This window comes from Natator depressus, chromosome 12 (genome assembly GCF_965152275.1).
Source record: "Natator depressus isolate rNatDep1 chromosome 12, rNatDep2.hap1, whole genome shotgun sequence".
In the NCBI taxonomy this organism is placed as follows: Eukaryota; Metazoa; Chordata; order Testudines; family Cheloniidae; genus Natator; species Natator depressus.
The window spans coordinates 11,684,727-11,701,059 of record NC_134245.1 but is presented as its reverse complement, the minus strand read 5'-3'; the positions used below and the strand labels follow the sequence as shown (position 1 = coordinate 11,701,059).

General features: G+C 44.2%; 1 protein-coding gene across 3 annotated transcripts in view; it reads right to left on the bottom strand.

The window, feature by feature from the left end:
- SLC12A4 (solute carrier family 12 member 4) overlaps positions 1-13,499 on the bottom strand; it is a 75,529-nt gene extending 62,030 nt beyond the window's left edge. Inside the window, exon 1 of one of the 3 annotated variants that reach the window (XM_074968591.1) lies at positions 13,316-13,499. In XM_074968591.1, the coding sequence (XP_074824692.1) occupies positions 13,316-13,457 (142 nt within the window). In that variant the 5' untranslated portion in view covers positions 13,458-13,499. Of the gene's footprint in view, positions 1-5,092; positions 5,145-13,315 lie in introns of those variants that run through there. The other 2 variants (XM_074968592.1, XM_074968590.1) reach the window with 2 other exon arrangements.
- Positions 13,500-16,333: the final 2,834 nt, after the last annotated feature.

Below are 16,333 nucleotides of genomic sequence, written 5' to 3'. Positions count from 1 at the left end.
GAAGGCATTTGAAAGACAGAATTACCAGACTGGAATTTGACAGGGCTTGTGGAGTGCCTTATGAAAGACAAAAGGTAGACTGCATAAGCAGTGGGTCTCTCTGAAAGATGGTACCAGCAGTAGCAGAGCAAACTATCTTGAGGTCTGGTTTAATAATGATCCACTGATTACCTGGGCAACACCCTGAGTTTCCATGGAGATGGTCTTTGCATACCCTGCCCAAGTTCAAGGCTGTTTAGCTTGGAAGCACAGACAGGCTCTCAGCACAAGGTGGGGCTGCTATAAAAATGTGTGGCTCCTAGGTATAAAATTTGTTTCTTACTGCAATCAGCAATTTAAAGTATGCAATAGCAAGCCTCAACAAGTCTGCCTTCTCGGAAAGTTACCGTAGCTCAGCAAAATAAACTACTTCAAATGGCACATAATAATGGCATTTTGTCTTTGAAATGGAGATGAAAGGCAAAATTACAATGGTCTGACTCCCCTAAAGATATATTTTTTCGGACAACATCTGATGCCCTAAGTAACTTCTCATACACAGGAGTAACTTCTCATACACTGCTTAATAAAAAATGAATAAGAAAAAGCACTGGGCTGTAAGTAGGGATCTCAAAAAGATGGAGAGTGGCAGCTGGTTTGTAGGGGGAAAGTGTGACCTCTTTCATCTGTGATAAAAGAGAAGCTAAAGTTGTCAGTAGAACGAATATGTTGTATTATTTAAACACGTATCTGCTTCATCTATTTATCAGAGGTATTTACATGCCCCCACTGCTATTGACTCTCTCGCAGTCAACTTCAGTCCTAGTTTTCAAAGCAATTAATGGATCGAGCCCCAGTTATACTGAAGACCAAATTTTGATCTGTGAACCAACACAACAGCTGCACTCCTCTGGGACAATGCACATCACCAGGACAAAGTATGTGAGATCTGGGAACAAAGCATTCTCGATGGAGGGGACCCAACTATAGAACAAATTTCTAGAGGAGATCAGGCAAATCCAGAGTGTTTAGGAAACACTGCAAAACTATCATCTTCAAAAAATCCTTTCCGCCATAAGAATGGCACTCAGCACTGACACCCCCTTTTACCCAATAAACCCCCACCAAAAGAAAAAAAGGAATAAGACCCAAAATACAAACTCTAAGCCTGCCCCCACCCCCAACAGAGATTTCTTCCCCCCCTTAAAATAACAGAAGTGATGGAGATGCCGTAAAATCCACTTCACTATGACTACTGAATTTATATTGAAGCTGCTCTGATACTATGGTGATGGGCAGCAGTATGAAACCATAAGACTGAGACGTCTGGATTCTATCTTTTTCTAACAGATTTATCTTCAATACCTCTTAAGTGTTAGAAAAGCTCTATTATCCCCATTTCAGAGATGAGGCACTGAAATCCAAGGGCCCTGTCTTCATTGGGAAAAAAGTTATATTTTAAACACATGTTGATAAGCTGTGTTAACATCTGAGGCCACGTCAACAACACAAAGTTCTGTCAAAGCGAGTTACGTTGGTATTCAGCTGCTGACCTTTGTATATCACTTCGGCATGTGCATACTTGGGTGCTTGCACCGACACTGCACTTACTCACCATGAGTGCTTGCATCGAGGTAAAATGCAATGCATCAGGAGAAGGTATCCCAGTGTGAACCACACTGCCATCCGGCTCAATGCCTTGTGGGGCATTTTTGCAGTGCTTTGTGGGATACCAGTGGTTCGCCCAGGGATTTCTGAGAGCTATGATCAAGTTCCCATCACTCCACTTTCTCCATCCCATAATGCTTTCCACATCCTATAATTTCCGCACCTTTTTAAAATTCCACACACTGCTTTTTGGTCTCCACCATCTCTTTTGGTGGTGGCATGGACCTTGCATAGCGCAGCACAACTGTGGTAGAGCAAGGACTCTGGAGTCCGAAATTAGTGCCCTAATCACCAGACCATCCTTCTTGTCATGTCCATCTTAGTACAGCGATCACTAGTAAAAATTCAGCATTTGTCAAATAGCTACAACACTGTTTCTCCTCATTCCTATAATAGTACATAATAGTATATTAGTGTGACAATGGTGACAAATGCTCACCACTGGTTCAGACATCTTGCAGTAATGAGCCTTGAGGTGTGTGTACAACTTAGCATGGTTATCAATCAAAGCAACTTTGGAACAAGCTAGAGACAAATGCAACTGTAGTAATAGCTTTTAAGTCAAGCAAAGACCTCAGAATCCTGCAAGTGGTACCAAAAAGAAAATCCTTTCCCATACATCCATGCAAAAACTAATAATTTAGCCTTTCACTCTTAAGGCTGCTACCACTTAATTTTCCACTCTGCCGGCCAAGCAAATGTATGCCTGTGGGCATACAGAGCAGAACAATGATCAAAAGATCATCCGAAACTCACCATGACATTTTGTAGTGCCAAATATTTCCACGGAAATGGATTCCTCACACTGTTCTAGGCAGCTGTCCTTCAAGGAAGGCACATACTGACAAACAGGGGTGCAGGGAAAAGGTTGGTTGGCACTTCCAAGCCCCACACTGGTCATGATTACAAAAGTTAAACCACTACCACACAGCAGGGGCCGGAATCCACTGAATTAGGTGGCAGTTACTAAAAAAAAAACCCTACAAATATAGACCAATATCAATATACAAAAAATATAAAGACAAACTTCCAGTAAGGAGATCAAGGTAGATAACTTGAAGTCCACAAGAGAACAGATTATCATTCTGCTGCTTACGGAATTATATTGATAAGCAGTAGGTGTAACAGTCTCCTGCAACATCCTGAATGAACTTAATTCAATAAAGTTAAACCTTATTGAATCAGGGGGTCCGTTGTATTAAAATTGTACGTGTTATTGTGGAATTATATGTCCCTTCTCTAGGAGGAGGGGGATGCTAATATACTTCCTCTGTTATCAGTGTGCACGCGCGAACACACACACACACACCCCTCCAGAGAGCAAGACAGTTCAAACTGGATTCTCCAGTGACCAAGAGCCTAAAAGGATTTTTGGATAAATAGCCTGGTTTTAAACTGGCTCAGTGCCTTCTTCCTGACCTAGGAATGGACATTATCCCTGGTCCACGGAGCGCCCCAATCCTTAGAGTAGGGTTGGAAAGACTGGGTCTACTGAGGCCCCATAGACTGGGTACTAGTTCTGAGCTGAAGCTGTGATGAACTTTTGACTACAAAGGAAACCCTGTAGCTAGGGTGCTGAAGGATTGCTCCTTCCAGAGCCTATGCTGAGATGGTGTCTAGTAAGCTGATTAACATGCATGTAGTTTTGTAGTGCTTTTATCTTAAGAATAAAAGAGGCTTGCACAGAAAGAACTGTGTGTTAACTTATAACTGGAGCACTTACACCTGTTAACCATCTCTGAAAAGAAAGTAAGCAGCCTGTCTCTGCAGGGAATAACACAGTAAAGGCAGGGAACTGTGCAGCCAGGAAGTAGCCCAGTCAGAAGGGAGTAAGAGGAGGTCTCCACCCAAGAAAGCCAACCGCTGGGGAGCTGAAATCGAGTGGCCTTGCTGAACCAATGAGGGGAAATACAGGTGCAGTTGCCCTGAACTGTGACAGTAGTATCCACAAACTCCACTAACATGTACCAAACCTGCTAAAGAACAAAGTCTGTGAACAGACTGGGAGCAGAAATACTTAAAGTAATACATATTCACTCTGTAGGATCTACAGAATCATCGTTTCATGCATGGGGGAGGAGAAATGCATTATATAACAACATTTTTTCCCCAAGGTACACCTACCATTAGCAACAACATTGCAGCAAAGAGCTCTAGGGCTATGTGTACACTACAGCTTTTATCGGCATAAATTATGTTGCTCAGGGGGGTGAATAAAATCATCAGTCCAGTTTAGACAGTGCTATGTGGATGGGAGAGCTTCTCCCACCAACATAGCTTCTGCCGCTCGCGGAGGCTGGAGTGGAGAGAGCTCTCTTAGAGCAGCTATATTAGACAGTTTACAGCAGTGCAGCTGCGCCGCTGTAAACTCTCTAGTGTATCCGTGCTCTAGATGCTGTAGACTTCTCTTTTGGTAATTGGCTTGAAAGGAGCCAAAACCACAGTCCATCTGAGCGATGACCGCAAAGTGCAAAGTTTGGTACTTGGATGTTAAAGAGCAGCCCATCTCTAAGAAACTGAAGCTTTTGTTGTTCCTGCTGTTGGTCTTTTGTGATTTTGTTCCATAACAACTGGGATTAATTGTGAGGCAGAAAGATTAGCACATGTATAAAAGATTCTGAAGTATGCAAGATAAAAACTATATAAAAAAAAATCTTATGCCCAATTTAACATATTTTACATACATTTATAAAGTGTAGTCTGATAGATTCATGTAAATGGGCTAGTGACTGGAAGCAGTTTCACACACCTGGCAAGAGATTCCCTTACTTATGATATTCTGTAGAACAAACCCCTCCCCATAGCATGATGTCTTTGTAGTGTTGCTGCTATTTTGCATACAAAAATCACTTGAGGACTCCTCTATACAGCCAATAAAGCATTTATAGAATAAGCAAATATGGCTGTTTGGACTACTATGAAGATTCCTTATTCTCTTCAACAGGGTCGTTGAATCTAGTCCTCAACAGTTACCAGTAGTGCTTAAATTATAACGAAAAAATTTATTAACCAGAAAACATACAGAAATAAGATTATGATAGGCAATTTACAGGTGATGTTGTAACAGTCATGGGAATATCTTTAAAAAGTTTCCTCAATTTTTTTTTATACTGAGGACAAGTCCATACTCTTAAGGAGTTAGGGATGTAGAATTTAGAAATTATAAATTAAGACATCAATTGAGAGGATTTTTTTTGCTTCCTACAGTTAATCTGATAGCTAAAGAAAAGCCTCATACACCAAGACCTCTATACTGTAAATATTTGCAAAGGCAAGTTATTTCATAGAGAAAACTTGACATTGCAATCTAGAAGGTTAAAATACATTCTTGTCTGAAACTGAGCGATAGTGTTTTAATTGAACATTAGAAAACTCCTACACATTAAAAGAGGACGGAGAAAAGACATTCACAAATTAATTAAGTTACAAGACTTAGAATACTCACATACAGCATTCTGTCTTGCTGCCTGCTTCAAAAGCATTAGTTCTGGAAGAATTTACTTGACTGCATATACCATAAGCAGACCTAAAGAAGAGCTCTGTGTAGCTCAAAAGCTTGTCACTGTCACCCTCAGAAGTTGGTCCGATAAAGGATATTACCTCACCCATCCTGTCTCTCTTAATATGCCATAAACACTTCAAATAATGTCTACCACAGCTGGCAGAACTAATTGTACACAGTTCTCTACAAACATGGCAAAATACATGTTTCCTGAGGAATAACAAGAGGGGAAAACTATAATACAACAATAGCATTGATACCTTTCACTAGTCTGTCATAAGGAAGACAGAGAACAAACGAATTGTATCCATCACTATTCATGTTCAGCTCACTATTAAAGAGGAACAATTAAGAAATAAAGATGTTGCCAGCCAAATCAAACAGAAATACAAAAAAAAAACAAAAACCATTGATCAAATAAGTCTGTTGCACTAACAGAAACAGTGGTATTTGCTTTACTGCATTACAAAAAAAAATCTGCTTATTAAATTTGGGAAAGCTATCTTGAATGACTTTGTCAAGATAAATTTAAGTTTTTAGCTTGTTCCTGGAGTTTTATATTTAAAAAGAACTTACCATAAAGTGTCTTTATCTCTCTGTGACACTGAGTGTCCCCCATTCCGTTACACACACTAAAAAAGAAAATAATGAGCAGTAGGGTTTTTTTTTAAACTTGAGTGAATGGTGTTTATGCCTGGCTGCATTTGCTGGCCAATAGGGCTGCAAAGTGTCTTAATCTCCACTTAGCATGGGGCTTCACTGCAAAAGCCAAGTTTTAAAAGATCAATAAAACCATAATCATGAAACGTAGTTGTTGGAGTGGGGAAAAGGAGAAAGGATGCTACTGTTTACTTTTAATGAAGCCAAACACTGGTAAGCAAGCTGGGGGAGAGAGGGAAGGCAGAATAAAGTTTTATATGAAGCAGAGATTAAGTGGGAAAAGACAAGTTGGGGATACCAGTAGCTGAGTTAGGATCCCTGAACAAGTATTCTGTTCGATGTAAATTTCCCCCTGCTTCAGCATTTAAAGAACTCTCTGAGTCTGACCTCTCTTGTTTGAAACATTCATTAGTCAGCAAATCACTGACAGTCGTCATTTGTGGATAAAAATCAACTAGAAAATCCATTTCTCTGCATATCCTTGCTAAGCTTTCTAATCACAGTTATAAACACTGAGCAGTGAAGTTTTTGTTTTACACTGCACACATCCCAACAGACATATGAGAGGGTTCTTTTTAACTAATGTTGACGTATCAGAACAATCTTTCCTAGACACTTCCAAATTACTTAAATTCCAGAGAATCCAGAAAAAGGCACAGGTTCTTCTAAATTTAGCTAAGGATTCTGGCAGCCGGCAAAGGGAGTCCTTCAGTGTACCACAGCTGCAGCTGCCTCAGCTACTGCGCCACAGAAATCAGAAGCTATATGTGAGAGGCGTATAAAACAGGCTAAACAGGGCATGGTTTTTTAAAGTAAGCAGCTATATAGAGAGAGTAAGCATGACAAAGTGCAAACTACTGAAAAGCTTCAGAAACCTGACAAGTCTTCTGGGGCAACCCTACATGGGGTTCCCATGAGAATCTCAGGGCAGTATCTTTGCGTTCAGATTGTCTGAACCAGAAGAAGAACTAATACACCTTCTCCTCCACCATATTCAGTTGTGTTCAATTTTGGGGTAAGTCCTGAAGCCCTTCTCCAGTCTTTCCATTTTCCACATATCACAATCCTATCTTTATCAGCATAAGTCTGCAGACCTATGCACCTGAATGTTGCATCCTGAGTTTGGTACCATTGCTATAGTAACTGCCATCTGCCCATAAGCCGGACCATACACTTGACTTCATAAAGAGCAGAGAGATTTTTACTTCAACCGCATACAATCTAGTCTCAGACTCTCAGTTTCCATTACAGGTTATTTTATATCCTGGATGGATGTTTACAAGGTGGTTCTACAGTATTTATCGCTCTGGCACCTAAACATAGCGTGGCTCTGCATCACATTCATATTGTATTTGTAGCTGGAGGAGGTGAGCCAGATCAAAGCATCAGGTTGGAAATATCTCAACTTCCTTGATCCAAGGGTTTACATAATAAGCATTTCGTAGAACTCACGTTATATTTGTCATCTGAGACTTTTAAAGCACCTTACATGGCATCATTATCCCCACTTAACAAATGGAGACACCAAGAAAGTGAGTTGAAGTGATTTCCTTGGCAGAGTTATTCAGCCCTTTATCTCTGAAAAGCAGATAAATTTAGACAAAGGCCCAGTAGCATTTATCACTGGACAGTGGTAAAGAAATCACATAGGAGTCAGTTCCACCATTACTAGAAGTAAAACTGTGCTCCACATTCCAAAGTTATTTCACTCTGCTTCCCTGTAGAGCTGCTTCCTAGAATCTTCCCCAATGCCCTCCTGTTTGGCTTCATTCTATATTTTTCGAGTAACATGAAGAATGACAAGAGTAAGTGTGTAAAAATAGGGTTGCCTCTTCATTTAGCCAAAAACCACATTTGTGTGGGGACTGGGCTCTGTTTATCCATATGGCTGCTACCCTCAGCCCCTGAAATACCTGAATTTCAGTCATGCTCTTTTATGTATGTACATAAGAAAGACTCTGTGGGTACACACTAGTTAAGATGTCTAATTTCATTACAAAGGCCAATTTTTCCCCTGTCTCCAGACTTTGCCAAAGGGTCAAGTCTTTGGAATCTTCTGGAATGAAAAAAATGCTACATACACTATAAGAATGTTCATACACATTTTACATGAGCTGCGTTCCAAGTTTTAAGAGCTGTTACTTCAATAATTTAACCTCTATTTAAAAGCAAATATTGTCATCAGATATTTAAAAAATACCTGTTTGGGGGAAAGATAAAAGTGAAAATATATGGTCTTGGTATCATCATTTCACTCTCCCGTTCCCCCAACCATTAAAAAAAAAACAGCTTGCAACAAAGTTCTTTGTATTGTATCAGGCCACCATAACCTATTACTACAAAAAAAACAACCAGCCCACACATCAATACAACATGTAAGATTACTACTAGCCTGCCATCTCTGGAGGAGAGGGCTCCAGGCTGGTTACAGGACTGTTTCACTGAGTTCCATGGATTCAACAAAAGCTGTAATACAACTGGCAAATAAGCATGAAAGTGCATTGGCAAAACCAGAGTTGGTCACTGCCCAAACTAGGTCAGCGACACAAAGCTTATTAGTCTCGATTCCACACACATCACTGAAAGATAAACAGCTTCCTACAGAGCACATATCTGAGGTTGTCAGACTTGTGTTGGCAGAAGTCAAGCACGTCACAGAGGTGAACAGCTCAGCCTTCTGAGGACTGGGAAGAGTAACAATCTTTATGAAAGATCAGCTTTAAGATAGAAGTTTTATCATCTTTCAAACCATTTCTTTGCCCCTTTTTAAATGAGCTCCCTACCAAGCCACCAGCTTTATCTCAAATGTTGAAAGGATACCAAGTGTGCATTCTTACTGTTGCTGACACACAAAGCAGGGCTCACAGATTTACATCCCTCCTCCAAATGAAGGAAGGTGTCATGGTTAGTCACAAACAGTGAGAGGGATTTATTTTATTTACAAGTGAGCAATTTAACCAACTGATAGGATTAAATAATCACATGTTAAATATTTTTGTTAAAATGCATTACTTGTGTTGCACTTTGTTTATTTGCTTATAACTAGTGTTGCCAAGAAACTGTAATGTTGAAATGCTGTACCACCATAAGATGGCAACACATCCCATAAAAAACAAAATAAAACATTCAAAAGCAAAAAAACCCCATGAAGCAAACAGACAGGGTCTGAGGGAGGGAAGGTATCAAATTAAGTTCCCCCAGACTCACAAAGTCTCACAGCTGTATTATAGCATGAGACAGGTGTTCAAGGAACATTCTGAAAGCCAAAGCCAGTGTTTTTTCTCCGTTATTTAATATTACTACAGTTGAGAGTCAGCATTACCCTGATAAAGTCATACCATAACTTGCATTTTAGGCCATCCACGTGATCAGTCAAACTGAGCTACCTGGAGCAGCATTTAAATATGGCTCTTACAAGCAAGCTGCCAAAGCAAGAGGTTCACAAAAATAACTGTACTTAGTTTTCACAACTCTAGCTCTGGTGGCAGGGATCATTCCGCTGGGCCACATGGAGGAAATGGACAACGTGCCAGCACACTTATTGCCAGACAACCCCTCCACGTACTCATGGATTGCCCATATAACAACACACACACTTTGGGGACAATCACCAACTAAAATTGTAAAGTGACGCATTCCAATTACACAAAAGTATAACATCCTGTCTGGCGTCACGGCTCCCACCAACTGTTAGCATCCTACTCACAATCCATACTCACAACTGCCACGGAACACCCTGGAACATTCCTTGCGGGCCCAATTCTCCCCTCAGTTCCAATCAGCTCCCTTTCACAGGTTTCCTGCTGGAACTGCCAGCCTTTCACGGGAGCTTCCCTCACTCAGCATGTGCCTTGTTACTTGGCACTCCCCATCCACTGGATGCTCCCCTACACCTCTACATTAAGCTGGAGGGAGGCACTTGGAAGCAGAGAAGAGACAAAGGGAGTTGTTGTCTCTTCTGCGCAACCACAAAAGGATGGAACCCAGCAGGAGCAAAAAGGGCCAGGTGACTTCTCCCCAGACCTGGAGTTTCTCTTTGCTGGGCCCAGAAAACAGTAGTAGTAAGTGGGTCTTTACTTCCCAGGCCCTAACTACAAGGTTGGAGATCACTGGGAGATGGGAAGCGAAGCCTTTCCCCCTTCCTCAAGCCTCCAAGCTGTGGGTCCTCAGGAAAGGCGCTAGTATGTCAGTAGAGGTAGCAAGGCCATTCATCATCTTTATGCCCTGCTGATGTGACCCAGCCCATATAAATACTATAAGGGGGATACAGAAATGGAAAACGTTACAGCTAAAAACAAAACAAAAAAATATTGCTGAAGCACAATACATATTAACACAGAACCTTCGCCGGACATTTGTCAGCTTCAGAGTATATGTAAGTCAGCTGTAGCCCTTTTGGCACATTTTTGTGTAACAGTCTAAAAAGCAACACAGGGGCCACAATGTGTCAGCCTGCCAGTATGCAGGACAGACAGCTGGGTTTTTTTTCAAATGGGAAATGAAGTTGCCTTCAGGACTTCAGCAGTGGCTAAGTGCAGCAAGATGGACACAGCCAAAAGCCTGGGCTCTCTTCCCTTCTCTACCCAAATGGAGCAGTAACTCCTAGTAGTCCTAGAGGTTATTCCTACTCAGCCCCAACATGGGGGCAGGAAGTGATCAATTGCTCCATCCTGTGGAGAAGGTACAAGCAAGGCTCCGCTCCCCCATAGCGGGCTGAGGTAAAGACTAACTCATGCTAAAACTACAAACTGCCTTGTCTTCACTTGGATTTTACCTCATGTTAGTTACCACACATTCATTAACATGAGGTAAGAACACACTTTTTTGCCCAGTGAAGACAAGGCCTAAAGGACTAATACATTTTATGGGTTAATTCCTTAAATATATTTTTGCGGGAGAAGGATAATCCCTAAAAAGCACATAGGGCCTTTAGGAGTGAAGGTTTTCAGGATTAAGAACTAGTCCAGCGGACACCGACCCACCTGTCTAACAAGCTGTTCAACAAGAGAAACATGTATTTGAATGGAGATCCCCCTGCTATACTTGTGAAAGAATTTTTACTTCTGAAGGCATTTTACAATGGCACACTAATTAGGCATCTCAGAAGTGTGCACAGATATTACAACACACCCTGGTCTGGCACACTGGAATGCAAAGGTCACTTGCATCTGGAGCCTCACTGTTTTGATCACTTATAGAGCTAGATTATTATTTGTTTTGCCTGTCTAAAATTCCATTGTTGCTTGCAGGGTTGTTGTAGCCACTTTGGTCATGCACCTTGGGTCTTTTAAATTCCATTTCCTTTTAAAAGTCACAGTGAAACATCCACAAAAGCTAAACAGTGACATCAGCAACCAGTTAACAGTAGCCTAATTAAAATTCTATTTCCCCACCATCAGCCCCCAGGGTAGGCCCCTCCTCCTTAAGAGATCGCCTTCTTTAAATAAATTAACTGTTAATGAGATGCAGTTATGCCTAACAGAAGCAGCTGTAAAAGCAGCCCAGAGACAATGCACAGAGTATTTGCTACATTATTTAAGCACTGATTTTACATTAAAAAATAGCTGTCAGACCAAAGGAATGAGAGTACATAACCACAATAGGAAAAGCTAACAGTAACATGAGATTAGATTATTTAGCTATAGTTTCTATCGTGAGTTTATTTAGTTGAGAGCACCTAAATACTTACTCATGTCAGCTTTTAACACTCCCATCACAAATCATGAAAAATCCTTCCATGTGCAGGATTAGGCCATAAAATAAATTCTACAATCTCCCTCATTAAGAAACTTACTTTTTGTTTTGAAAATTATCAACAAGTGACTGAGAGCAAAACTTGTTTTGAGGGGGAGGGAATGGGGCCAGGAGCAGAAGGACGGGTTAGCTTTTTAATTGCAGGGCCATACAGTCTTTTTGCATCAGAGAAAAACCACTGTAACTAAAATTATTTCTTCTCTCTCGCTGAATGTCAGTGCAACACAGACAGGCTAGCCATAACTACTATTTCGTGGTAAGCCACAGCATATTATTTAATTTTAAAAACCATTTCTAGATAATAGCCCATTACACAATTACATCAGGTCATGTCTAAGAAAACAGAACAAAAATAACTTTGATCACCTGTCATTTTAAAAACAAAAACGTGACATCTGAATTGATCTTCACATTCTGTACTAACATTGCATTGACTCCATGCATCTGAAGAAGTGGGTTTTTTACCCACGAAAGCTTATGCCCAAATAAATCTGCTAGTCTTTAAGGTGCCACCAGACTCCTCCTAGTTTTTTTTATTGCATCCTTAGGCTACATACAAAAGGCTAGAATGTTTAGTCACTGTTCCTAGGCAAGATTTTTCACCCAGTAAATCTTTACAATGTCATATAACATCACAAGCCTCACTATTACAGACAGATTTGCCAACAGTGGTAAGGAAAGATTTGAAAATCCAGATTCAAATATTCCATCCACATAACTTTTTAGTTAGCAACAATAAATAAGCATGTTCAAGTCTGTGAACCATTTCCATTACTGTATGGCTCTTTTACTGTTGTCTCAGCTTCCTTAAAATATTTTGCATTACTATACTATAGTGGCCAAAAGGCCCAACGCCTAATCAGGGTCCTATTATACTAGGCACAGCAGGAAGACTGAAAGAGAGCAGACAATGATCCTGCCCACACTCAAGCAATGAGTAACTTTACTCACAGGAAGAAAAGGAGGACTTGTGGCATCTTAGAGACTAACAAATTTATTTGAGCATAAGCTTTCCTAAGCTACAGCTCACTTCATCGGATGCATGTAGTGGAAAATACAGTGGGGAGTTTTTATATACGCAGAGAACATGAAACAATGGGTGTTACCATACAGACTGTAACAGGAGCAGTCCCATTCACTTTTCTTTTAAAGTAAGGAAACGAGATTTTAAAGAGCTGCTAACAGGCCACCCGCTGGCTAGTGGAGGTGAGTCGTGAGGGGTTGCGGTTTTTAACTGTTTCACTCTCTCAATATCAGGACAGGAGAATTGGAGCGTCCAGCGTCAGCTGATGTAACTACACATGGTCCCAGGCGAGCAGCTGGGCTTTGCAGGCGCACAGCCTCTCCCCTAAGGCGACACCACCCTCTGTCTGCCGGAGACAGGAATCGCCTGTCCCCGGGACACGGTGCTCATCCTGACAACAGTCCCCTCCATTCATAGCAGCACTGGCGGGGGGGGGGAGCCCTGGACCCCCATACAGACACAGCGCAAGGGAGTGGGATAGCTCCGTGGTTTGAGCAGTGGCCTGCTAAACCCAGGGTTGTGAGTTCAATCCTGGACGGGGCCCTTTAGGGATCTGGGGCAAAAATGGGGGATTGGTCCTGCTTTGAGCAGGGGGTTGGACAAGTTGGCCTCCTGAGGTCCCTTCCAACCCTGATATCTATGAGACGCCCCAGCCCGCGCCCCGTCCCTTGCTGCACCGGGAGGAGCGAGGCCGGCCGGGGCAGTTGGGGGAACTTTGCCCCACTCACCCTCGGAGCTGGCGGTGTCGTAGGGGTCGGCGGGGCCCAGCGCCCCGCCCGGCTCGCTGTAGTCCACCCAGCTCAGCCCTTCCAGGCTGTCGTAGTCCCCGCGCGCCTGGTCCGCCACCGGCACCACGGTGAAGTGCGGCATCTCGCCGGGGCCCCGCTCGCAGCTCCGGCGCCGCGGGTCGCTGCCAGCCGGGCGGGACGCGCTCCCCAGCCAGCGGCGCATTCCAGCCCCGTGCGGTCACTTCCTCTCGGCAGCCCGAGCCCGCCACCCCACCCAGCCCCGCCGGCCGCCGCGCCAAGCGGGGGGGCTGCGCTCAGCCCCGGGGGGCTCCCTCCGCGGGGGGGGACGCCAGTCTTCGGGGGGGGGGTTGGGGGGACGCCAGTCTTCAGTGGGGGGCTCCACTCTGCGACTGCGAGGGGGCGGGGATGGGGGGGGGCTCCATGCTGTGAGGGGGGACTCCAGGGGACTCTACTGTGTGAGGGGGACGGGGGATTTGGGGGGCTCCTCGTTGTGAGGGGGGACTCCAGGGGACTCCACTGTGTGAGGGGGAGGAGGGGATTTGGAGGGGGGCTCCTCGCTGTGAGGGGGGACTCCAGGGGACTCCACTGTGTGAGGGGGTGGGGGGATCTGGGGGGGGCTCCTCGCTGTGAGGGGGGACTACACTGTGTGAGGGGGAGGAGGGGATTTGGGGGGCTCCTCGCTGAGAGGGGGGACTCCAGGGGACTCCACTGTGTGAGGGGGAGGAGGGGATTTGGGGGGGCTCCTTGCTGTGAGGGGAGACTCCACTGTGTGAGGTGGAGGAGGGGATTTGGGGGCTCCTCGCTGAGAGGGGGGACTCCAGGGGACTCCACTGTGTGAGGGGGAGGAGGGGATTTGGGGGGGCTCCTCGCTGTGAGGGGGGACTCCACTGTGTGAGGTGGAGGAGGGGATTTGGGGGCTCCTCGCTGAGAGGGGGGACTCCAGGGGACTCCACTGTGTGAGGGGGAGGAGGGGATTTGGGGGGCTCCACGCTGTGACCGGGAGGGGGAGGGGATTTGGGGGCTCCATACCGTGAGGGGTAGCAGGGATTTGGGGGGATTCCACTCTGCGAGGTGGGTGGAAGAGGAGGAGGAGTGGACTTTGGGACAGGACTCAACCCAGTAATAGAGGGAAGCGAAAGGGGAATTTGGAGGGGGGCCCTCCACTCAGTAATAGGGGGTGGAGGATTTGTGGGGGGACTCCATTCCGCAAGAGGGCCGTCGGAGGAATTGCACTAAGCAGAGAGAGATTGAGAGCAATAGGGAGAGGGGAAGGGACTTGAGGGACCCCACGCAGCCATGCCAGGTTGGGAGTGGGAACGCCATTCAGCAGTGCTAAAGTGGGAGGAGAGTGGAAAGAAAAGGGTCTAAAGGGAGACAAGCAGGGTTTTGGCAGGAGAAGGGAAGGGGCAGTAAAAGGGGTCAGGGCAGAGGTGGGGAGACAAGGAGAAGTCAAAGCCATAGGGCAGCAGGCGAAGTGACTCAACTATGGCAGGACTGCTGAAGATGGGCCTTTTCCCTTCTCCATCCCCTTTTCAGGAGAGAGGCAAAGGGGCCTATTAACCCAGCAAAGCACAACAAAGCCAGATAAACCACTTAAAGCAGGGGAACGCTTAGAAGCAATGTCTTCCCCCCTGCTCTGCCAGAGCACCCCTTCTACCCCAATGCCCACTGACAGGGTCAAAGAGCACCTGTTCACCGCCTTGCTATATTGCATTACAGACTCTCTGTTTCCTGCAGGAAAGACATCCAGGGGTATGGTTATAGGCAGGGGAAGCCTCGGCCTGGCAGTCCAATGGGGAGAAGGGGCACCCCTACAGCAGGCCCAGGCACCTCAGAAACATAACATAACATTTTTCCTTTTCCTGCAGCTAGACCTGAGACAGTCAAAGAGAGGGAAAGGAATTAGTCTTCTCTGCTAAATAGAGGCTCCTGGGACAGACAGGACAAGAATAACCCTTCTATTGGGCTGATTTTTCAGATCAGTAGAGTAATTGCCCTAGAACCTAAGGGGGCTGGTTTGGGGAAAGCAGAAGACAAGCAAGCTAAGCCGGTTTGCTTGCAAGTCTCACAGCTTCCCTGTCTAAATAGGGAACAGAACTCCTCTTGCTGTGGAGAACAGACTCTACTACTGTTGTTTTCCCCTGGAGCTTTGCTCTAGGGCCAAACCAGTGATAAAACCATGCCTGCAGCCCAACCCTCCCCAAATGGAACCTATCAGCAGGAGGCAAAAGCTAAACAGACCCAGCTGAGCTCCAGGGAGGCAGAGAGTGCTACAGCCAGTGGGAGTATCATTGGTCCTACTCCCCAGGACTTTAACTGGGGGGAGAAACGGGGTCCTTAATTTGCGAGGGTTATTGGCAATAGCTGGGGAGGATGTTGCTGGACAGCCATGGAGCTGCTCAGTATTCTTTCCTCCAAATTTTGTATCAGGAACACTTTTAGTGCTGAACTGGTAAATATGGCTGAATCTGAACAGTGCAGCAGTATTGCCTACATTCAAATGTTCAAAAATTATGAGTCAGGCCACAAACAGAGATGATTAGCTTACAAATAATGAGTTGGTTTTTTTTTTTTAAATTGTGGATTCTTTGTATTTGCCTTCTGGGCTTGAGTCTTTCAAAGTTTTGCAGCTGGGATAAAAAAACTTCTTTAAAAAGGAAAGCTGAGATTCTCACATAATTGCATGACTCATGGCTTTAGAAAATACCAAATATTGCAAGACTGGTGACAAAACTGCAAGAGTTTGCAATCCTAAAATTGTGTCTGATAGGAAAACAGTGGTGGTTCTGTACCCAAACTCTGCTTCTAATCCTGAATTTCAATCAGATTATCAGCAGTGAGCTAATTAAAGGAACACTGTTGATTTAAAATCTGGTGTATTTTAAATTTTAAAAAGTTTTTTTTGTACTAGACCTGTCCCCATATTTTTCTGTCATTTGTGGTGGTTTCACATTCATGTTTTTATATTTCCTCTCCCATGTTGCAGTCTGAAAGACC